We start from the raw sequence: 22,761 nt of genomic DNA, 5'->3' as shown, positions 1-22,761 counted from the left end.
CTGCTCTGGGTCCCTTTTTACAGACCAGGGGCAGAGCTCAGAGAGCTCAAGGAGGGCACCCTCCTAAGGGTCCCTGAGCTTCACTCAGCCCCAGGGGTGAGGAGCTGGGTGATTGAGCTCCCTGTGGGCGGAGTGGGGCTGAGGGCACAAGAAGGCGGCAGTGGGACAGGAGCTGAGCATGTACTCAAGAGAGGGGCCTTTGCCCATGCCGTTACGTGTCTTGAATGGGAAGGTGAGGAAGACAGGACACGGTGACTGATTTGGGGCGTGCGGCAAAGAGAGACAGAGACGCAGGGATAAACTACAGCAGGAGACAGAGAGACAGAGAGAAAGCCAGATCTAGAAAACCAGAAAGAGAGAGAGAGATGGAGTAAGCCCAGAGAAGGGGGTTCGCCTGCCCGGGTTCACACAGCACCATAGGCTGAACCTGACTCCACCTGACTCCGTGCTGAACCAGTGCTCGCCTCTCCCAAGGTCCAGCCGAGGGCTCCTTCCGCACTTCAACCTGCCAAACCCAAACCCAGGGGTGTTGAGTACGATGCACAGCCCATCTGCATTTCAAGTTTGGTGGGGGTTGGGCAGTAGTGTAGGAAGGTGATCATTCTCCCTCCTGCTCTGCGACTCCGGGGGGGTCGCTGTGCTTCTGGACGTCAATCCCCCCCACCCCCCACGGGCCCCACCCCTCCCCCCACCCGCCTGCACCGTCTGTCTGTGACAGGAACAAACAGTATTTACTGACAAGTGTTTAAAACCACTCCACACACCCCCCCACCCCCACCCCTGATGAGAATTCTCCCTTCATTGGTATCTTTTGGGCGCTTTTGCAAGACAGAAATTCAAGCCATGTGGACAGAGATATGACCCCAAGATGGGAGGCCATGGCATTTGCCCACAAAAGGGCTGAACTTGGCTCTCAGAATAAAAGAAAGAGTAGCAACCCGCGCAACTTTGTTTCTAGGAATTTATCCTCCGACTCGCTTGCACAAACTCTTCAGTCCATCCCGAGAGACAGCAAATTTCTACAGAGGGTGTCGAACGCTGCCATTGGCGTAGGAAGTAAAATCACACACACGTGCACACGGCTGCTGGATCACAGACTGTGTGCCTGTAGCCCTGGAAGGAACCGGTAGTGTTGACTGCACAAGGCGGGGACTGTGGGGCCTGGGGTGGGAAGAGCCTTGTTCTCGTCGCGTACCAGTCTCTGGGGCGCCTTGGATTTTGCAAAATGTGCGTGTGTTGCCCGTGGGAACCACAGCGTGCATCGAAAAGGAACAAGGGGAAAGGATGGTGGAAAACAGGAGGAAGGGCTCAGTGGGGAAGCAGGGTTTGGGTGGAGATACAGAGTGGGTGGCGGGGAAGGATGTCGGGGGCAGCTGCAGGGTGTGAGAGATGTTGTTGAATGTAAGTCCCGTATCCCGCGACAAGAGCCAGGGAAGAGTGGCACTGCTTTGACTCCCTTGGGACTGTGGGGTTACGTGAAACACGGAGAGACTGGACCACCTGGGACCCGACACATATTTGGGTTTCACGTTTCATCGGCGGGTTGGGCTGGACAAGCCCTAACAACCTCCCAGCGGGGGTTCTGATGTCTCTCTGTGCGCTAAGGAGCCAGGTCTCTGGGCGGTTCTGTGCCACATCGCCCAGTCCCGTTTGAACATGAGACCTCGACCCCCGGGGCGGGGCATTTGGTAGGACAGACTGAGCTGGATAATTGGGGGAGAAGCCTCAGTGGCCTGACAGGGTCACTGGAGATCGCCTTTCTCCTCTCTCCCCACCTCTCTTCCTCCCTAACTGGTCTCTCGCTGCTGCAATCCTGGAGGGCTTCCTGTGGGAGGCCTCTCCTGTGCCCTGCCCAGCTCCTTCTTTTGAATCCCGTTCAATTGTGGGGAAAGGCACAGCCAGAGGTGGAGGAGCTCTGGGGGGGGGGGAGTTTGATGGGGAGGGAAAGGGGGCAGAAACTGCTCCCAGGGTCCAAATTTCCTTCAACCCTGAGGTCTGTCTGTGCTCATCTGTCTGATGGCTTCTCTCTCTCCCTCTCATCCCTGCCTCCCTCCTCTCCTTCCTGTTTCTCCTCTTCTTGTCTCTGTCTCTGATTTCATCTCTCTCTCTCTCTCTCTCTCTCTCATTTTTGTTTTCTGTTCGATCTCTCCGTCGGTCCCTTTGGCTCTCTGTCTCTGCCTTTCTTTGTCTCTCTGTTTCTGCGTCCCTGTCCTCTCTGCCTGTCTTGTTCTATTTCCATCTCGGTGTCTTTGTCTCTCTCTTCTCCCCGCCTCTCTCCCCATCTCCTTTCCCTATCTCTGTCTCTCTCCACAGTCAAAAAAGCCAAGTTTGATGGTGCCCAAGGTAAGTGGCCTCTATTCCTGCCCTGTCCTGTGTCGTCTGTCTGTCTGTCTGTGTCTTGGAGACATAGGGGAGGGGGTCGGAGCCAGTGACAGGGGACTTGGGCTGCCTGTCTGCTGAGCATCACAGAGTGTCAGACCTGGCTTGTGATCCCAGAGTCTCCCCAGCCATCCCCTGGAGAATCCAGTGGAGGTGGGGCTCACCCTGAGCCAACAGCCCTTCCCAGGATCCTAAGAGACAGGCTGGGACTCCTAGATCAGGCTACAGGTGGGAAAAGTGAGGCTCGGAGAGGCGAAGGGAATTTCATATTGTCATTTAAACAAAATATTTTTTAATGTTTACTTATTTCTGAGACCGAGAGACACAGAGCATGAGTGGGGGAGGGGCAGAGAGAGGGGGAGACACAGAATCCGAAGCAGGCTCCGGGCTCCGAGCTGTCAGCACAGAGCCCGACGTGGGGCTCGAACCCACAAATTGTGAGATCATGACCTGAGCCGAAGTCGGTCGCTCAACTGACTGAGCCACCCAGGCGCCCCTTACTGTCATTTTGGTTCCCCTCTCCAGGGCCTCAGTCCTCCCATCTGAAAAACCAAAGCTATTGAACGTAGTCATTTCTAAGCAGCTAGATTAGGCACCCCCAAATCCCACAAGGCCCTTCCCTTATGCTCTGAGGGACTGGGGCGGGGGAGGGGCTCTGGGGGTCAGCCTGGGCTGTAGGCACAGAAACAGCTCCGTCTATTGGACCTGGTTATTAGACCGTGGCCCCAAGCACACGGAGACCCCGGGGGGTTATAAGAGGGTCATCTAGAGCTTGGGAAGGGCGTGGGGACTCCCTGGGCCCCTGTGCTGACCCCTGCTCTCACCACTGCAGAGAAATTCAACACGTATGTGACCCTGAAGGTGCAAAATGTCAAGAGCACGACCATCGCGGTGCGGGGCAGCCAGCCCAGCTGGGAACAGGATTTCATGTTGTGAGTCTGCAGTGACTGAGTTAGCAGGGCCTGTCGCCTCGCTTGCTGGTCCCACAGAGCGAGCCGGACACCTGGGTGTTGTCTGGGACTCCGCTCCCTCCTCCCGCGGCCCCACGTCCAGCCATCGGCTTTGCCTCTTGATCTCCGTGGCCACCAGCCAAGTCCCCGCTGCCCGCCAGCCTCCGCCCCTGGCCTCCTGCTGCTGCCCGCCTCCTGCCTCCCGGCAATCTGTTCTCCTCCAGGCAGCCAGGGGGATATTTTTAAAACTGCAAATCACATCCTGTCACTCTCTAAACTTGCCCGTGGCTCATGGTTTGTGAACCTCAGAACAAAACCCACACTCTTCTCCCTAGCACCCCGTTTCCAGGCCCGGCCCCTGTGATCTCCTGCCAGCATCTGCCTCCAACTCTTCTGGCTCAGCTTGTTCCTGCCCCAGGGCCTTTGCACTTGCTCTTCTCTCCTCTCCCCCACCGCTCCCACCGGACCTGACAGGCTCCATCTTGTCCTTTGGGTCTCACCGGTGTCACCTCCTCAGGGAAGCCCTCCCTGACCACAGCCCCAAGCTTCAATTGGAGGGCAGTTTCAGGTCTAGCCACCAAATGTTATTTTAGTCATTTGTGTGATTTCTTTTCCTTTAAAAAAAATTTTTTTAATGTTTATTTATTCTGGAGAGAGAGAGAGAGAGAGAGAGAGACAGAGCCTGAGTGGGGGAGGGGCAGAGAGAGAGGAAGACGCTGAATCCGAAGCAGGCTCCAGGCTCTGAGCTGTCAGCACAGAGCCTGACGCGGGGCTCGAACCCACAAACCGTGAGATCATGGCCTGAGCCAAAGTCGGACGCTCAACCGACTGAGCCACCCAGGCGCCCCGTATGACACCCCATCTTCTCTGATGATGACCGACAAAATACCAGGCCCCCTTCTAAGGCTTTGATTAAATCAACCCCCCCCCCCACCACACACACACACACACACACACACACAAGCCTGGGAGGGAGGGCGCTATTTCAACCCTCATTTACAGATGAGGCAGAGGCTGGAGAGGCAAAGCCACCTGTTCAGTGTCACACAGCTCATACCTGGCAGAGCTGGGATTTGGACCCAGGCAGCCCTCAACCCCCCGAGCAGAGCCCGACTGGGGACGAGCAGTGGTGGAGGCCATGAGAGAACCCAGAGTTGGGACCCCGGAGCAGAGGAATTTGAGGAAAGAGTGGGAGTTGCAGGTTCCAGGGAAGATGTGGAAGGGGAGAGACAGTGTGGTCCCCAACCCCCTGGAAACCAGTCACTGAACGACCAGGTCACAGATACGCTCAAGGAGAACAGTCCTCGAGACAAATCTCCGGTAGATTGGTAAACTCAGTGAAGGGGGACATTCCCCAAGGTTTTCCTCCCAATCTGCCTATTTCCAGGGTGGGTCCTGCGAGAAAAGTGCTTAGAGGTGGTATCATTCACATTCTCAGGGTTGTCCCCATATGATTGGATGGAGGTGACATTGCGAAGGAGGGAGGCATCCTGAATGCCCTTATCCTGGGGTAATAGGGAGCCACAGAGAGTGTTTGAGCCTCTTCCTCCCTTAGCCAGTACTCTCTGGGCCTGAGGGCTCCAGGAAGGGCCAAGGGACTTGGGGGTTCAGGAGAGGTGATACCTTCCCGGGTTCTGCTGTGATACCCTGAGCATGTAACTTAACCCCTTGGCCTCAGTTTCCCCTCTGTAAAACAAAGATGACTGTGTTACCTTCCTGGTAGGCCTCATCCAGGCCTGGGGTTGAATTCCAGTTGGCTGTGTGTCCTAAGATAAGGCAGGTGAACGGACTTTCCTGAGACTTGACCCCTCACTCCTACCCCTTCATGCCCCTCCCCTCTCTCCACAGTGAGATTAACCGCCTGGATTTGGGGTTGACGGTAGAGGTGTGGAACAAGGGTCTCATCTGGGACACAATGGTGGGCACCGTGTGGATTCCCCTGCGGACCATCCGCCAGTCCAACGAAGTGAGTGGTGGGTCAAGGGTTGGGGAAGAGTGCCTTGGAGGGGCCCAGAGGCCAGTGGCCTAAACACGATGGACGCGTATCTCCGTCCGCCAACAACGTCTGTGATGGTGACTCCAAAGTCACTAGGGTCTAAACTTCCATCTTGTTGCTCTGCCTTTCTCCCTGTGCAGCCAGGGACGGCTGCTGGAGGATCTCCGTTACGTCTGCTTTGCTATCAAGGGAAGAAAAGGTGGCCAGGGAGGGGGCTCACCCTCTTGGTTAAGGGCCTCATCTGGAAGAGGCTCACCGCACTTCACTCATAGCCTATTGGCCCCCTGGCCTTAAGCCTCACCCCTTCCCCTCAGCCCCTCCATGCTGAACCCAGGGGGATCTTACCACCCTGGGACCTTTTCTTGCCATCTCTGCCCATCTCCTTTGGGAGGCCTTCTTTTTTTTTTTCTTTTTAACGCTTATTCATTTTTAAAAGACAGCGCACGAGCAGGGGAGGGGCAGAGAGAGAGCGAGACACAGAATCGGAAGCAGGTCCCGGGCTCTGAGCTGTCAGCACAGAGCCCGACACGGGGCTCGAACCCACAAACCGTGAGATCATGACCGGAGCTGAAGTCGGCCGCTTAACCGACTGAGCCACCCAGGTGTCCCAGGCACTGGGAGGCCTTCTTGATGGCACTTGCTTACATTGCCAGCCTCAGCTCCCCCCGCACCCCAACGTCCACCCTTTATAGGCCCCAAAGATGGCCTCTGAACCTTTGCACATGCTGTTCCCTGGGCTTCAAGTATCCTCTCCATCACCCTCTAAGCCCAGCTCCGATGTGCTCTCCTCCAGGAAGTCTTCCCTAACTTCCCTCGGGATGCCCCTGCCCCCTCCCTTCCTCTGGCTTTGCCCTTGACTCTCTGGGATGGAGATGCCTGTGCCTGGCTCTGTCTCCTGTGAGGGCGGGTCTGGTTTGTTCGCTTGGGGTGGGGGTTCTCCCCTGGCTGGGCTTCAGGGCTTTTATTCGAAGCGGGGGCCACAGACGCCTCATCAGAGATGAGGAATAGCGACGCGAGCTTCAGACCCCCGCTACCTGGCCCCACAGGGCCTTCTCTCTGCGTCCTTGACCTACCGCGTGGCCCTGGACCGGGACCTTGTCTCTGAGTCTCAGTTGCCTCATCTGTAAAGTGGGGCACGACCCTTGCTCTCGGGGTAAGAGTGAGGTGAGGTGAAGGGGATCTTCTGTGAGACTAGGGGCCCACTGGCTGGCGTGCGGCAGATCCCTGCTCCACCCTGTGTCATTTTGGGCCCTGTCACCCCATCCCAACCCCCAGGAGGGCCCTGGAGAGTGGCTAACACTGGACTCTCAGGTCATCATGGCGGACAGCGAGATCTGCGGCACCAAGGACCCCACCTTCCACCGCATCCTCCTTGACACCCGCTTCGAGCTGCCTTTAGGTGAGTGTGGGGGGCACAGGACCCTCCTCGGGCCCAGGAGAATGGCCAGGCCTGGGTGGCTTCAGGCCGCCCTTCGTTCTGAAGATGAAGTTTCCTCTCTCCAGAAGAGAGAGTTTCGCAGGTGCAGCGAGGCAGCGGGCCATGTGTCTGCCGTGCGCAGAGCACGTCCCAGGCCCTCTAGGTCACCAGCAGGCCGCCAGTTGCTTCTTGACCCATGGGGCTTGGGTCTGAGCTGTCCTGGGCTGGTCCTTGGTGAGCTGGGGATACGAGGAGAGACAGAGGCAGAGAGACGTGTGGAGATAAACAGAGACAGAGACACAGAGAAGCAAGCCCCTCTTGCTTTCTTGGACCCAGCTCAGTCATCTCCGTACCAACTTTCCGAGGACCCGTGGCTCCCCCACCCTTGTGACGCCACGAGCTTCTCCTCGGCCACCCACCGTTCATTCCCAAGGCGGCCTGGGGCGGGGAGGGATGGGAGCTCGCCCTGTTCTCCCTTCCTCTTCCTCCACCCCCTTGAGACCAGGCCCTAGGCCTGCAGGGTGCACTGGGTGAAGGCTGAGGGGCAGGGCGGGCTTCCAGACTCACAGCCGGGGCTCCGCTTCCAGACATCCCTGAGGAGGAAGCGCGCTACTGGGCCAAGAAGCTGGAGCAGCTGAACGCCATGCGGGACCAGGATGAGGTGAGCGTTGGAGGGGGCGGTGGGGGGGGGGGGACGACTCTGTTCTTCTTGTGTCTGTCTCTCTGTCTCCCCACGTCCTCGTCTCTCTCCACTGGTCTCCCCATGTCTGTGTCCCTAACTGGACTAAATCGGCGATTCGTTTGGTCCCGTCTCAAAGCAAGGATGACATCGAGGGGCATACAGTCCCCCAACGACCAACTGATGTCAATCGGCTCAAGTCCTGCCCTGGCCAGACGCCCTCGAGGAGACACAGGGGCCCTGCGGCAGTTCGTACCTCCGCTTTCCGCCCCACGCCCCTCAACTCCTTGGGTCACCGTTCGGACTTTCTTCAAAGTCCTCCTTCCCCTACTAGCTCTGGCCTCTGTACCCGTGTTGTTTCTTTAGTTTTTAATTAAAAAGATTTTTTTGGAAGTTTATGTATTTTGAGAGAGAGAGAGAGAGTAGGGGAGGGGCAGAGAGAGAGTGTAGGGAAGGGGCAGAGAGAGAGAGTAGGGGAGGGGCAGAGAGAGAGAGAGTAGGGAAGGGGCAGAGAGAGAGGGAGAGAGTAGGGGAGGGGCAGAGAGAGAGAGTAGGGGAGGGGCAGAGAGTAGGGGAGGGGCAGAGAGAGAGTAGGGGAGGGGCAGAGAGAGAGAGAGTAGGGGAAGGGCAGAGAGTAGGGGAGGGGCAGAGAGAGAGTAGGGGAGGGGCAGAGAGAGAGAGAGAGTAGGGGAGGGGCAGAGAGAGAGAGTAGGGAAGGGGCAGAGAGAGAGAGTAGGGGAGGGGCAGACAGAGAGTAGGGGAGGGGCAGAGAGAGTAGGGAAGGGGCAGAGAGAGAGGGAGAGAGTAGGGGAGGGGCAGAGAGAGAGAGAGTAGGGAAGGGGCAGAGAGAGTAGGGGAGGGGCAGAGAGAGAGTAGGGAAGGGGCAGAGAGAGTAGGGGAGGGGCAGAGAGAGAGTAGGGGAGGGGCAGCGAGAGAAGGAGAGAGTAGGGAAGGGGCAGAGCGAGAGAGTAGGGGAGGGGCAGAGAGTAGGGGAGGGGCAGAGAGAGAGTAGGGGAGGGGCAGAGAGAGAGTAGGGGAGGGGCAGGGAGAGAGAGTAGGGGAGGGGCAGAGAGAGAGAGAGAGTAGGGGAGGGGCAGAGAGTAGGGGAGGGGCAGAGAGAGAGAGAGTAGGGGAGGGGCAGAGAGAGAGAGAGAGTAGGGGAGGGGCAGAGAGTAGGGGAGGGGCAGAGAGAGAGAGTAGGGGAGGAGCAGAGAGAGAGTAGGGGAGGGGCAGAGAGAGAGTAGGGGAGGGGCAGGGAGAGAGAGTAGGGGAGGGGCAGAGAGAGAGAGAGAGTAGGGGAGGGGCAGAGAGAGAGAGAGTAGGGGAGGGGCAGAGAGAGAGAGAGAGTAGGGGAGGGGCAGAGAGTAGGGGAGGGGCAGAGAGAGAGAGTAGGGGAGGGGCAGAGAGAGAGAGAGAGTAGGGGAGGGGCAGAGAGAGAGGGAGAGAGTAGGGGAGGGGCAGAGAGGGAGAGAGAGAGTAGGGGAGGGGCAGAGAGAGAGTAGGGAAGGGGCAGAGAGAGAGAGTAGGGGAGGGGCAGAGAGTAGGGGAGGGGCAGAGAGAGAGAGTAGGGAAGGGGCAGAGAGAGAGGGAGAGAGTAGGGGAGGGGCAGAGAGGGAGAGAGAGTAGGGGAGGGGCAGAGAGTAGGGGAGGGGCAGAGAGAGAGAGTAGGGAAGGGGCAGAGAGAGAGGGAGAGAGTAGGGGAGGGGCAGAGAGGGAGAGAGAGAGTAGGGGAGGGGCAGAGAGAGAGTAGGGAAGGGGCAGAGAGAGAGAGTAGGGGAGGGGCAGAGAGTAGGGGAGGGGCAGAGAGAGAGAGAGAGAGAGTAGGGGAAGGGCAGAGAGAGAGAGAGAGTAGGGGAGGGGCAGAGAGAGAGAGTAGGGGAGGGGCAGACAGAGAGTAGGGGAGGGGCAGAGAGAGTAGGGAAGGGGCAGAGAGAGAGGGAGAGAGTAGGGGAGGGGCAGAGAGAGAGAGAGTAGGGGAGGGGCAGAGAGAGTAGGGGAGGGGCAGACAGAGAGTAGGGGAGGGGCAGAGAGAGAGAGTAGGGGAGGGGCAGAGAGAGTAGGGGAGGGGCAGAGAGAGTAGGGGAGGGCAGACAGAGAGTAGGGGAGGGGCAGAGAGAGAGAGTAGGGAAGGGGCAGAGAGAGAGAGTAGGGGAGGGGCAGACAGAGAGTAGGGGAGGGGCAGAGAGAGTAGGGAAGGGGCAGAGAGAGAGGGAGAGAGTAGGGGAGGGGCAGAGAGAGAGAGAGTAGGGAAGGGGCAGAGAGAGTAGGGGAGGGGCAGAGAGAGAGTAGGGGAGGGGCAGAGAGAGAGTAGGGGAGGGGCAGGGAGAGAGAGTAGGGGAGGGGCAGAGAGAGAGAGAGAGTAGGGGAGGGGCAGAGAGAGAGAGAGAGTAGGGGAGGGGCAGAGAGAGAGAGTAGGGGAGGGGCAGAGAGAGAGAGAGTAGGGGAGGGGCAGAGAGTAGGGGAGGGGCAGAGAGAGAGTAGGGGAGGAGCAGAGAGAGAGTATGGGAGGGGCAGAGAGAGAGTAGGGGAGGGGCAGGGAGAGAGAGTAGGGGAGGGGCAGAGAGAGAGAGAGAGTAGGGGAGGGGCAGAGAGAGAGAGAGAGTAGGGGAGGGGCAGAGAGAGAGAGTAGGGGAGGGGCAGAGAGAGAGAGTAGGGGAGGGGCAGAGAGTAGGGGAGGGGCAGAGAGAGAGAGAGAGTAGGGGAGGGGCAGAGAGAGAGAGAGAGTAGGGGAGGGGCAGAGAGAGAGAGAGTAGGGGAGGGGCAGAGAGAGAGAGAGAGTAGGGGAGGGGCAGAGAGTAGGGGAGGGCAGAGAGAGAGAGTAGGGGAGGGGCAGAGAGAGAGAGTAGGGGAGGGGCAGAGAGAGAGAGAGAGTAGGGGAGGGGCAGAGAGTAGGGGAGGGGCAGAGAGAGAGAGAGAGAGAGAGATGGAGACTCCCAAGCAGGTTCTGCACTGTCAGCACAGAGCCCGACGCGGGGCTCGATCTCACAAACCGCGAGATCGTGACCTGAGCCGAAGCCGGACGCGTGCCCGTCAGAGCCACCCAGGCGCCCCTGCCCCCCTGTTCTTCCGTGACATTCCCCGCCTTCTTCGTGGCTCTGCGTCATCACCGCGCAAAGAGCCACTGAGGTCCAGAAGAACAGCCTTCCGAAGGCGAAGGCGAGGAAGAAGCCGCAGGCAAGACCAGAGCTCTGTCCCGCGGGAGGTGGAGCCCAAAACGGGCGACACTCACAAGTTAACCGTTTTTGTCCAGCCTCATGTCTCGTCTTCTTCTTTATTCCGCTCCCTGCCTCGGTTGCCCCCGCGTCTATCTGTTCCTTTCTCTCATCCGTGTTTCTTTTTGCTGTCGCGTCTCTGTTTCTCGCTCTGTGTGCGTGTGTGTGTGTGTGTGTGTCTTTCTCTGTGGACGTCTGTATCCTCCTCCTGCAGATGGAGGGGATTTGGGAAGCCGCGGGCGGGGGTCAGAATGGAACAGAGCAGAGGGCCATCTTGGTCCCCTGGCTTCTGTCCCGTCCTGAGAGGCACCCTCTCTCCTTCCCTCCCTCTCAGTATTCTTTCCAAGATGAACAAGACAAGCCTCTCCCCGTCCCCAGCAACCAGTGTTGTAAGTATCTCTCGAGTCCTCCCTGGGCATCAGCTGAACCCTCGTCCCTCCCCCACCCGGGGCTGTCCTGTGTCACGGGCCACTCCCCTCCAGAGGACAGGTCCTAAGAACGCACGATGCCTGCTCACGGTGCAGTGGAAAGAAAAGACCTGGGACCCGAATGCGAGTCCTGCCTTGCTGTGTGGTCGCAGGCCTGCCGGTGTCCCCCTCGGATCCACAGAGCCCCTCTCTGTGAAAGAGGGCGTGACAGTGCCTTCAACCCTGAGGCCTGTTGGGAGGACGCAGAGGAGTCCTTCTAGAGACTTGAAAAACCCTTGGCAGACCCTTTCGTGTCACTCGCCGGACCCTGGATGAGGGCCTATAACTCGCTGAACAAACCTCCGCGGGGCCCGCGCAGACCTCCCCCGCCCCCACCCCAGCAGCCCACAGTCAGACGGTGTAGACAGACAACCCTGTTAACACAGGGCGCACGAACGATGGATGAAGGCTTTTTCACTCGCCCATTTCTGAGGCAGAGAAACCGAGGCCCAGGAGGAGACGCCACTGGCCCAAGGCCACACACCCAGCCGGAGGCAGAGCTAGGACTTGAACTCAGGTCTGCGGGGCTCCCAAGTTTGCTTCTCTTTCCACTGCACCGCATCTGTTGATGGCAATGACAGTCCCGTGCCTCTGACCGCTGCCCCTCCGTCGGGGCTGAAGTCTGCAGGGGGGGTTATCCTCCTTGGCCTTATGGAGACTCAGAGGCACCCAGGCCAGTCGCGCCTGGGCCAAGGAGATGTCTCTCTCCTAAAAGTGCCCTCCGAGTCCTCTGGAGTGGGGAGAAAGGGACAAATCATGCAGTCTCAGGGCAGAACCCCACCCGTGGCACTTTGCCCCCTCCCCACCTTTCAACCTCTTTCCCCTTCTCCATCCTGCTCCCCCTTCCCCCTTTTGCTCCCCCCCCACAGTCTCCCCTGTATGCATTGTCGACCCCCCACATGCCCAGGATGGTAACCATGGAACCCAGTGGGTGGAGGGGCTGGGGGGGGACTGCACTTGGGGGACCTCATTTCTTGGGGCTGCTATCGAGAAAGCCTTTGACTTCCCTACCTGGGGAGGGGTCATCACCGCCCTGAGGAAATGACAACCCCCCACCCTGGTGGCGAACGGGGTCACTGAAGGGGTGGGGTGGGGACAGCATCAGGCAGGAGCAGACAGGTGACTCTTGGACAGGTGGACTGAAGGAAGGGGTGGGTTCAGTTTGGGAACGGAGACTTACCTTACCCCTCAGCCTTTACCTCCAAGTTCTCTTGGGAACAGTTTGTCGCCTCCGTTTCACGGAGGAGGCAGCCAGGTGTCAGGATGCCGGCCCGAGGCATTTTTCCCAAGATGCCCGGGGTGGGGGGTGGGGGGTGGGGGCGCTGGGGTTGAGGGGATGGGGGGAAATGTGGTTCTCTCCCCGGTCCTGATGCTCAGAAGCGGTGTGACTTTAGGCTGCTCACTCTACCTCTCTGAGCCCTATGCCTTCACCTGTCAAACGACCAGAATTATTAAACCCCACCCAATGGCGGGGGGGGGGGGCGGTGGTGGTATTTCGAAGCGTAGGATTTCCAGTTCAGGGTTTCTTTCCTTGTTTGCCGGAAGGGGGAGGGCAGGGGTGATAAAACCCTGGGCCCGAATGTCCCCTTTATTACTTCCTGGCTGAGCCTGTGGCCTCTTTGAAGGATGCGGTGACCCCGCCTTGATGACCGAAGGCAGCACAAATGTCAGGGGGGTTAGAGTGATATTCTGAGGAGACGCTCGGGGCAGGAAGGGATCGAGGTCCTGGGGTGGGAGGAGGAGAAGGAGAAAATGAGGAGGATGGGGGGGTCCCCCTCCCCGTGCCCCCCCCCCCCGCCTGCTCCCTTTTATTATCTCTGCCCCTTCTCTTTGTAGGCAACTGGAATTATTTTGGCTGGGGTGAACAGCAGAGTAAGTACTCAGCTTGATGTTCTGGGAGGCCACGGGGAGGTGGGGGCCTTGGCAACCCTGAGGCCCCCCTCCCCGACCGCCGGGGAATCGGGGAGCCGGTGGCTGGGGGGCCTGAGGACCGATAAGACCCCGCCTGTGCCCTCCTGTCCCTGACCATTGACGTCTGTCTTGAGGGTCCTGCTCTGCTCGCTCGGGAGCGGGCACCATTACCCGGGTGGAGGGATTCAGCCGGGAGGAGTGGGCATTTCGACCAGAGACCTGTCTGTCTCCAGCTGGGCACTGTGACCCCTCCCCTTCCCCCCTGTTCCCCGTGTATAACGTCATCTCCTCTCCTGTGACTCCTTCCTGTCTTTTGTCTCCCCACCTTCCTCCTCCGCCGGGAAATGGGCCCCAGTGTCACTCAGAGGGGGGTAGGTATGGGGGGAGAGGGTCTTTGAGAGAGCAGCTGGGCAGGGAACCCCGGGCACGGATCACTCCAGAGACCTCAGCTCCCAAAGCCCCCTGCCAGCTTCCTCCAATTTAACCCCGGGGGAAGGAGACCAGCCGTCCCCTCCCCCAACAACTGGGTGCCCATTTATCTCCCCAAGGAATAGCTCCCTTTCCTCCGTGTCTTGCCCCTTCCAGAAAAATCCAGGCTTATGGCCTGAACGTGAATCTCCCTCCTTCCCTTTACCCCACCAACTAGGAACGCCTCCACCAGTGCCCACAACCTGACGGCCAGACCCGCTTCCCCCTTCCCTCCGGGACCAGGGGAAATGTTTACCGCTACTTTGATCCGGAACAATCTGTCAAAAACCCATTTAGCCAGAAAAGCCATTCGGCAAGCAAGAGGGCCCGGTACCAACCAGTTTGCCACAGACAAACGGCACGGTCGACAAACAGAGATATTTTTGGTTAAAACCAACGTGGCGAAAGCTGATCGCTGGGTCAAGAAGCACAAAGACAGTCGGGCCAGTGGGTTGAAACACAAGTGGCTGAAAATGCCTCTCTGGGCAAGCAGGCAATTTGGTCAAAAACCATGTGGGAGGACGCGGAGTCAGGGTGGGAGCAAAACAAAACAAAACAAAACCCAAAAACCCCCACCGATAGAAAGCAATTTGCCCCCCAAAACTGGACAATGTGTCTGGAAAAAAAACCCAACCAAACAAACACCGTTTGCCGACTACACCCGCAGCGTCAGGCAGTTTGGCTGGGAGCATCTTGGCCTGGTCCAGGATAGTTGGGCAGAAAGGATGCCAGTTTGGTTAGAGGCTCTACACCCAGAAAACTGGGTAGCGAACAAATTGGTCAAAGGAACAATTCGGTAACGTTGACAAGTCGTCCAGAATTCCACGGGGACACTCTGTCCGGATTTCAGATCCCCGGCTTCAGGCCTCCGTGGCCTCACAGTTATACCCTGATGCGTGTAGACCTGAGCCGTGGAAATTCACATCTGCCTCTGCCTAAAATGCCGGCACTGATGGCACCCAGCGCGTCAGATGGTGGCCGCTTACGACAGGGACAGGATAAAAAGCTCATAGGTCACAGTGGCCCGAGTCAGACGAGAAACCAGGAGGCCAGAGTGACCTTGATGAGGCTGGCTTTGCTCGCTGAGAATGAATTCAAGGTTTCTCCAAAGGCAAACTAACTTAGGGAATGAATCCAAATAGGTTTTTACATGAAGGATGAACTTGATTTTTTTAAACGTTTGTTTATTATTGAGACACAGAGAGAGACAGAGCACGAGCAGAGGAGGGGCAGAGGGAGAGGGAGACAGAATCTGAAGCAGGCTCCAGGCTCTGAGCTGTCAGCACAGAGCCAGATGCGGGGCTCGAACCCACGCACCGTGAGATCATGACCTGAGCCACCCAGGCGCCCCCCCACCACCACCGTTCACCCCATTAAAAAAAAATGGACCTATTTGTCAAATACATAGAAACAGACACAATTAGCTGGGGGGGGGGGGAATTAGGAGATTAAAATAATAAGGCGAGAAAAATACACATCCGGAACATGAGCAAAGAAACCTAAAGGCATTAAAAAGGGGCAAATCACCCCCCTTGGCATTTAATATCACCGGTCAATTCACGCCCTGGGCCACCTAATCTGGGCCTTCATTTCTTTTCTTTTGCAGCCCATTTGTTTTCAAGGGTTGCCTTTTAAATAAATTGAGTCTCTACTGTCCTAATCACAATCTCGCATCCTTCGACGCTGTTCTTTTTTTTTTTTTTTATCAAAGAAAACAAACCAAACTAAAATGCCCTTTAATGCTTATAAAACACTTGAAGTTCAGCACTCTGCCCTGTTCCATTCGGCCGTAGATTCTGGGTGCGCAATGGTCTTGCCTAAGAATCTAAGAATCTGACCTAAGAATCTAATCCTTTTCGAGGCCTATAGTATCGTCAGCCCCCACGTTTGTTCCCACACGTGTGAGCTCAGATCTAGGAACCCCATCCTCGGACAGCGAGAAATCTCTGAGGCTTAAAGGAAATTTCTGCTCCAACCTCGTCCCCCTGATCTCCCTCTGAACGTCCCCCTGAGTATTTGTGTGACTTCTCTTACGGGAAGCTCACTGCCTGATGGAAAAAACTCATCGTGCTTTCAGAAAGCCTGGACTTTAGCCAAGTCCGTGCTCACGTTTGAGCCGAAGGACACCCTCCAATTTGCCCCTGTCCCCCCACATTATAGGGCCTACGCTGGACCCCAGACTAGGAGTCCAGTCTGACTGGCAAAGCAGGGTTTTCACCTCCCTTATCCTGCAGCCTCTGCTTCTGTTAACGTGACCCGAGATCCTGCATTCATTCTGGCAAAGATCCCTCTTCTTGGGTTAGCAGACAGCGAAGACTCCCTAAGTCTGAGAGACTGTGTTGGCCTCCACTGGACGCCCTCTCTCTCCCTCCCCTCCTCACCCTCTTCCCACACCTCCTCTCTCTTCCAGATGATGACCCTGACAGTGCGGTGGACGATCGCGACAGCGACTATCGCAGCGAGACAAGCAACAGCATCCCGCCACCCTATTACACCACATCCCAGCCCAATGCCTCAGTCCACCAGTACTCTGTCCGCCCACCGCCCCTGGGCTCCCGGGAATCTTACAGTGACTCCGTGCACAGTTATGAGGAGTTCTCCGAGCCGCGGGCCCTCAGGTAGCCACGGTGTTTGGGAAGGGGACCCGTGTGCGTGCCTGCGCGTGTATCTGGCTCTGGGTCCCAGAGTGGAGAGAGGAGTAGAGGACCTGGGGGAGCTGGGCGTGGAGGTCAGCGGGTCCAGGAAAGCAGCATTCTTGTAGGGTAGTAGAGCCCTTTCTTTACGCTAAACCTGGTAAGAAGATCTCACGAGCTTGGTCAAAGGGGGTGTGCTTTGGCTGATGAAGGGGAGCGGAGTCAGGAGGCCCCCCCCCTCCCGAGCGGTGCCCCTGAGATGTGGGGGTGCCTGGGCGCTCCCTTTAAGGGCGCTGGTGATTTTGGAAAGAGTCTCCCAGCAAGCGGCCGGCTGGTGGTCCTGGCGTGGTCCTGCCCTGCTGGCCGGACTCTGTTTCTGACTGGCAGGCTCGGGCACAGTCCCTCGGGAGCTGCCCCTGCGCGCTCCGGCCTCTACCGCTACCCCCTCGAAAGTCGGCTGGCCCTAGACCTGTCCGACAGGCGGGCCACGCCACTGCCCGGTGCGGGGCGCTGGCCTCCAAGCCTGCGAGGCTGAGAGTCGTGCCTGCCGTCCTTCCCCGCCGACCAGGATCACCCAGCCCTGGTTGCCAAACAAAACCGCGACGCACAGGGTATTAAACGGATCGCACGTTTGTAAAGCGCCTAGAGGGGCGTCTGAACGTGCCACGTAGTGACTGTTGTGTCGACAGCACAAACGATACCCTTTGGAGCTAACTGGGTGCCCCGTGGGTGCCCAGTGATTTTGGGTTGTGGGTCTTTTTCCGAACTACCTGCTCTCCCCAGAATACGGTTCCCCCATTCAAGCCTCACTCCCATTCATTTGCATACCCAAGCTGGCTCAGGCTGAAGCGATTGTGGGAACAAAGTTTCAACCTGTCGGGAACAAAGTTTCAACCTGTCAGAAACAGCTGAGAGAGTCAGAGACCAAATATTAGTGAAAAGGAAAGGTCTGCCCTTGGAGAAAGAGAGTCAGGGGAGTGGCCCTAGCATCCTACCCAGAGAAAATGCCAGGAAGGGTTGGCTGGGAGAAGTCTGTCTACCGTGAGCATTCCTGGGACAGGAAGGGGGGGGGGAGTCGGGGTAAGAGGAACCCTCTCCTCTTGTGCTTTGGTCAGGCTACACAGGAGTGAGGGGAGACCCTCCAGAAGCAGGGGGGAGGAGAGGATGTAGAGGTAGAAACAGCTTGCATTCCCCTGAGAGTGTCTCAAGCCGCGCTCCCTGGCCATCCTGGCCGTGCTGCCTGGTGCTGGATGATCTGAGAGGCTGGGGACACCGAGCCGGACCCAGACATTCCATCCCACAAGCCAGGGCTTGGTTGGAAGGAGGGGCAGGGCGGGACACTCTAGCAGTGGGGAAGGGTAGGGAGGACTTCCCGGAGGAAGGTGCCTGGCAGATAGCCCCAGAAGGATAAATGAGAAGTCCGAGGAAGAGAATTTCAGGCAGAGGAAACAGCTCAGCCACAGGCTGGAGATCAGGTCCCAGATCATGATCAGGAAGGCCCTTGGGTGGCCAGCTCAGGGGCGTGGGAGCCAGGGGAAGCATCTGAGGGGGGTGAGAGCTGTGTTAAGACTCAGTACGTCAGAACCAGGATGGGAGGATGGCCCCAAAGACGAGCCTGGGGCAACTTAGGCGGCGCCTGAGGTCGTAGGTGGACACATCCAGGCCTATGCTGGGATTCCAGTCCTGGGCTGCCCCCCTCCCCAGGGACCCCAGAATGTGCTGGGATGGACTTCAGAGTTATTCATCAGCAGAGGGAGCTTGAAGTCCTTTCCAGCCAAGTAATACTTGCTGATCCCTCACCTGTCCCCTGCCATCTACAAGGTGGGCCACTAAAAAGCAATCAACTAAATGCATAAACTAGCAACCAATGGCGAGAGGGAGAGACCCCCGTTTTGGCCCCTACAGCATCCCTGGAGCTGGCTGGGGAGAGGGGTCCCGGTCCTTGAGAGCAGAGGAAGTATTTAAGACAAGGAATGATGTTTGTTGAGTGACTGAGTGAATGATTAGAAGGGGGACGAGTGGTGGCCCATGAGTCATGCTGCCTGCCCTCAAGCAGGGCTAGGTGTTCCTTCCTAGTCATGTCCAGCATGACCCGGGCGCACCTAAGGACCCGACTTGGCGGGAGGGTGGGGGAAACTCACTCAAAGATGACATTTCAATGGGCACCAAAAGAGACTCTGGAAGGGTGTTCCTGGAAGAGGGCACAGCAAGGGCAATGGCTCAGAGGTGGGCGCTGATGCAGGGGCTCTGGAGGAACAGTGAGAAAGCCAGTGTGGCCGGAGCAGGGGGGGAGAGATGGGAGCACGGAGGGAGATGAGGTGGGGAGGCTGGAGGGTTTGGGCCACCCTGGGGTGTAGGGCAGGGCCCAGATTTTATACCAAGGGCTCTAAGGAGCTACGGCAGGTTTTAGAACAGGGACGTAAGTGCCTGCGTTTATGATTTGAAAAAGCCCCTCTGTGGCTTCCATGGGAGGCGAGTGCTGTCGGGGACAGGAGGGGACGTTGGGGCAGCGTCTAGATTCGGGGACATCAGGAGCCATGGCCAGGTTCGAGCTGCAGAGGCACTAAATCTCCCAAGACTGGAGGTGAGGCACTGATCGGGGTCCCCAGCACATCGGAGGGGCGGAAGGACAGGAGTGGCGCCCGGCGGGTTCTCCAGGCCGAGGTTTCCCAGGTACCCGGGGCAAGGCCAGGCGCCCCGTAGGCGCTCCTCCGCCAGTGCGGAGTGAATGACCGGGCGGTGGCGCCTGCGTGACGGGCGCGGGGGGGGGGGGGGGGGGCGGGCGGTGGCTCGGGGGTGCCTCCGCGGCTGAGCCCTGGCTGGTCCCCACAGCCCCACCGGCAGCAGTCGCTACGCCTCCTCGGGGGAACTGAGCCAGGGCAGCTCGCAGCTGAGCGAGGACTTCGACCCGGACGAGCAGAGCCTGCAGGGCTCCGAGATAGAGGACGAGCGGGACCGGGACTCCTACCATTCGTGCCACAGCTCGGTCAGCTACCACAAGGACTCGCCGCGCTGGGACCAGGATGAGGAGGAGCTGGACGAGGAGCTGGACGAGGAGCTGGAGGACTTCCTGGAGGAGGAGGAGGAGGAGGAGGAGGACGAGGAGCTGGAGGAGGAGGAGCTGCCTGACGAGGAGGAGGAGCTGGAGGAGGAGGAGGAGGTGCCTGATGACATCCGGAGCTACGCCCAGCGGGAGGAGGTGGCCGTGGCTGAGCCCAAAGACTTCAAGCGTGTCAGCCTCCCACCGGCCGCAGCTGAGAAGGAGGATAGGCCTCCGGCCGGGCCTGCTGAGGCCCCTGACGTGGCCAAGGCGGCCCCTGGGCCAGCCGCACTGGAGGAGGTGCCCACAGCGGAGCGGGGCCCTGAGCCGGAGCCCCCCAAGTCTGAGGAGAGGTAATGGGAGGGGGCCAAGTGGCGGGCGTGATGGGGTCAGCATGGCCCCGGGGAATGGAGGGGAGGGTGTCGCAGGGTCATGGCCGGGAAAGCGGAAGGGGCACTGAGGCCCGTCAGAGGGGCTACAGGTGGGTCACTGTGTCTCTTCAGGGCCAGAGAGGCCACGCAGGGCTTGACATCGCTCGGAGGGCGGAGGGTGAAGGGAGGGCCGGTCCTGGAGCCTCACGACGCCCCTTGCCTCAGTTTCAGGCGACGAGAGGATGAGGAAGGCCAGGAGGGTCAGGACTCCGTGTCCAGGGCCAAGGCCAACTGGCTTCGAGCCTTCAACAAAGTGCGGTTGCAGCTGCAGGAGGTGAGTGACAGCTGCAGCCCAATGCCCAGACCCGCTGACACCTGCCGTGGTCCGCCCGTGGACAGCGTGGCCACGCCCACTGCCCCCGCACCCGTCCACCACGGGCTTCGCCTCGCCTTCTTACATCCGGGTCTTTCTATGGCTCCGCCCACCCCAACCTGGCCCCACCCACACCTGTCCGCGTCCTGGCCTCACCGTTCCCCGCCCAGCCCCTGTCCAACCTGACCCCTCTCTGGCCCTGTTTGCACCTTGACTTCATCTGTCTCCAGAAGGGCCCTTCCCTGGTCTCCCATGACTGCCTGCCCTCCCCCCCCCCAACCAGCTGGCCCCACCAAGGCCCGGCCCAGCCTCCCTCGTGCCCACCTGGGATTTCTGAGGAGGGAGGAAGGAGAGGTGAGCTGGAACCTGGAGCCAGGTCACGGTTACAGCCATGTCAGAGTCAAGCTCATGGATAGGGATAGAGGTGAGGGAGAGGGAGAGAGGTCAGAGCGAGGGCAGCAGTCAGAGATCAGAGGTCTGGGTTAACACTGGGGTTAGGGAAAGGAATCAGTGCCTGGGATCACACTGGGTACCAGAGTCAGGGTTGGGGAAAGGTCTCAGGTCTGGTCAGTATCAGAGAAGGAATTAGGCGAAAGCATTAGCGTTAGGGTCAGGCAGCAGGATTGAGGCCCCTCATTTCTCTCTTCAATTGTTCAAGCCACCCCAGGCTGGGGACAGAGCAGTGTCATTATCCAAGGGGGACCATTATCCAGGGGGGGAGGCTGGCAGTAGGATTTTCTAAACAGACGCTCAAGGTCTTTGACCGTCAAATGTCAGAGCCACAGACGTTTCCAATCGAATGTCTTATGTTTTAAAATTGAAAAAAAATTTTTTGACTAAGTAATCCATTCGCATGGTTCTAAATGCAAAGGGTAGAAAAGAATATGCAGTGTAAGGTCTATAGAATAACTTTCGCTACGTCAGCAACTTGAGTGAAAAATAAAAAACAGCAGCGACTCTTTGGTGGAACTCGTAATATGGCAAAAACCAAATAAACGTGGGCAGGCTCTGTGGGTCTCGTAGAAGGGGCGTAAAACGAATCCAAGGTAATCAGGAAAACTCCCTGGAGGAGGTGACACTTAAGGAGAAGTGATATCCAAAATGCTTCAACGATATTTCAGGAGAGTGCTGGACCCTCCCCACCCTTCTCCCACCATGCCACCCTTTAGTTGCATAGGAGGTAAGGGTGTCAGCTCTGGGTCTACAATGAGATCTGAAGGATCAATGGAGACAATAAATTTCATATGTTTAAAAAAAAAAAGGATCAATGGAGGCTGATCGGGAGCAGTAGGTGGGAGGGCGTACGAGCAAGTGGCGCAGCTCAAGCAAAGGCCCTGGGGCACGAGACCAGATGAGCAGGTGAGGCCGGGAGAAGTTTAGAGAATGACAGAATCTTACGAGTGTTTAAACCAACCCCCGAGAAGCCCAAGACTATAGTGCACGGGCTCTTGTTGGAGATGATGCTAACACGTCCCCACGTTTGACGGACAAGGAGACCGAGTCCTACTGAGGTGGGTGGTAGAGAGGAGCTCTTCTCTCCCCATTTTACAGATTGGGCAAACTGAGGCCCAGAGAGAGCTTAAGGACACACAGTGAGGACTAGGACCCGGGCCTCCTGACTCCCGGCCCAAAGAGGAGACAAAAGCGGGTGTGGAACCTACCTTGCTCTGGGGAGAGGCTGCCACACTGACCGTGTCTGTCTGTCTGTCTGTCACGCAGGCCCGAGGAGAAGGAGAGATGTCCAAATCCCTGTGGTTCAAAGGCGGGTGAGTAACGGAGCCGTGGGGGAAGGAGGAAGCTTTGAATCCAGAGCTCGAGACTGCTTACACCATAGCGTCAGCCCAGGGAGGATAGCCAGCGGTTCCGTGGAGACAGGGGACAGCTTGAGTGACAGATCGGGTGAAATAATGTAGCCACTAGCATAAGCATTCACCCCGGACAGAAGCCAGAGAGAGTCGCACATTGAATCCTCACAACACACCCACGGGAGGACCGCTACCCCTATTTTCCAGGTGGGGAAACTGAGTCCAGAGAGGTACGTGCCTTGCCCCAGACACTCGCGTTATCCAAGATCACTTCCTCCTAGAGAAATAACTATAAGAGAGAGGAGAAGCCTGTGTCCTGCAGCGTCCCTCTGCAATCCCGGGGTGAAGTTGTTGATCTGATTCCGTTTTTAAACATCCCAGATTATGGCTACGGTCGCTGGCTCTTTCTTTAATGGTGACCCTTTCTTTAATGACAGTTAGTTGGGCGTCCGTGGAGCCTTTTGTCCTATCTAAGCGCTTACGCGGGCTTTTCTTCCTTCAGCGCCTGAGTGGAGAGGTTAGAAGATGTAAAAGATATTCTTAAACACTTACTTTTTATCTGTGTTTGTATTTATTTTGAGAGCGAGAGAGCGCGCAAGCGGGGAGGGGCGGAGAGAGAGGGGAGAGAGAATCCCAAGCAGGCTCCGAGCCCAACGCGGGGCTTGAGCTCCGGAAGCCGTGAGCTCATGACCTGAGCTGAAATCAAGGGTCCGGTGCTTAACCGACGGAGCCACTCAGGTGCCCCTGAAAGATACTTTTTCTGCGTTTATTTATTTTTGATAGACAGAGAGAGACAGAGCACAAGTGGGGGAGGGGCAGAGAGAGAAGGAGACACAAACTCGGAAGCAGGCTCCAGGCTCCCAGCTGTCGGCACAGAGCCCCGATGTGGGTGGGGCTCGAATCCACGCACCGCGAGATCGTGACCTGAGCCGAAGTCGGAGGCTTAACCGACGGAGCCACCCGGGCGCCCCTAAAAGATACTTTTAAAGTACTCTAATGTTTTCAAGTAGCTGCGGGAAGGGTGACTGCCTTCCCTTGTACGTCCTTTGCAAACAGAGGC

At 57.9% G+C, this 22,761-nt stretch overlaps 1 protein-coding gene across 9 annotated transcripts in view; it reads left to right on the top strand.

Annotated features, from left to right (window-relative positions):
- The window catches only part of UNC13A (unc-13 homolog A), a 62,511-nt gene that overhangs the window by 6,814 nt on the left and 32,936 nt on the right, over positions 1-22,761 (top strand). For 7 of the 9 annotated variants that reach the window (XM_043586977.1, XM_043586970.1, XM_043586976.1 and 4 more), the window contains exons 2-12: positions 2,314-2,343; positions 3,212-3,311; positions 5,178-5,295; positions 6,601-6,724; positions 7,330-7,403; positions 10,968-11,022; positions 12,937-12,972; positions 15,890-16,097; positions 18,945-19,505; positions 19,749-19,857; positions 21,616-21,662. In XM_043586977.1, coding sequence (XP_043442912.1) covers positions 2,314-2,343; positions 3,212-3,311; positions 5,178-5,295; positions 6,601-6,724; positions 7,330-7,403; positions 10,968-11,022; positions 12,937-12,972; positions 15,890-16,097; positions 18,945-19,505; positions 19,749-19,857; positions 21,616-21,662 — 1,462 coding nt within the window. The remainder of the gene's footprint in view (positions 1-2,313; positions 2,344-3,211; positions 3,312-5,177; positions 5,296-6,600; positions 6,725-7,329; positions 7,404-10,967; positions 11,023-12,936; positions 12,973-15,889; positions 16,098-18,944; positions 19,506-19,748; positions 19,858-21,615; positions 21,663-22,761) is intronic. The other 2 variants (XM_043586971.1, XM_043586972.1) reach the window with 2 other exon arrangements.

The sequence above is a fragment of the Prionailurus bengalensis genome, chromosome A2, assembly GCF_016509475.1.
Source record: "Prionailurus bengalensis isolate Pbe53 chromosome A2, Fcat_Pben_1.1_paternal_pri, whole genome shotgun sequence".
In the NCBI taxonomy this organism is placed as follows: Eukaryota; Metazoa; Chordata; class Mammalia; order Carnivora; family Felidae; genus Prionailurus; species Prionailurus bengalensis.
The sequence above is the reverse complement of the archived record's forward strand: the minus strand, read 5'-3'. Positions and strand labels throughout refer to the sequence as shown.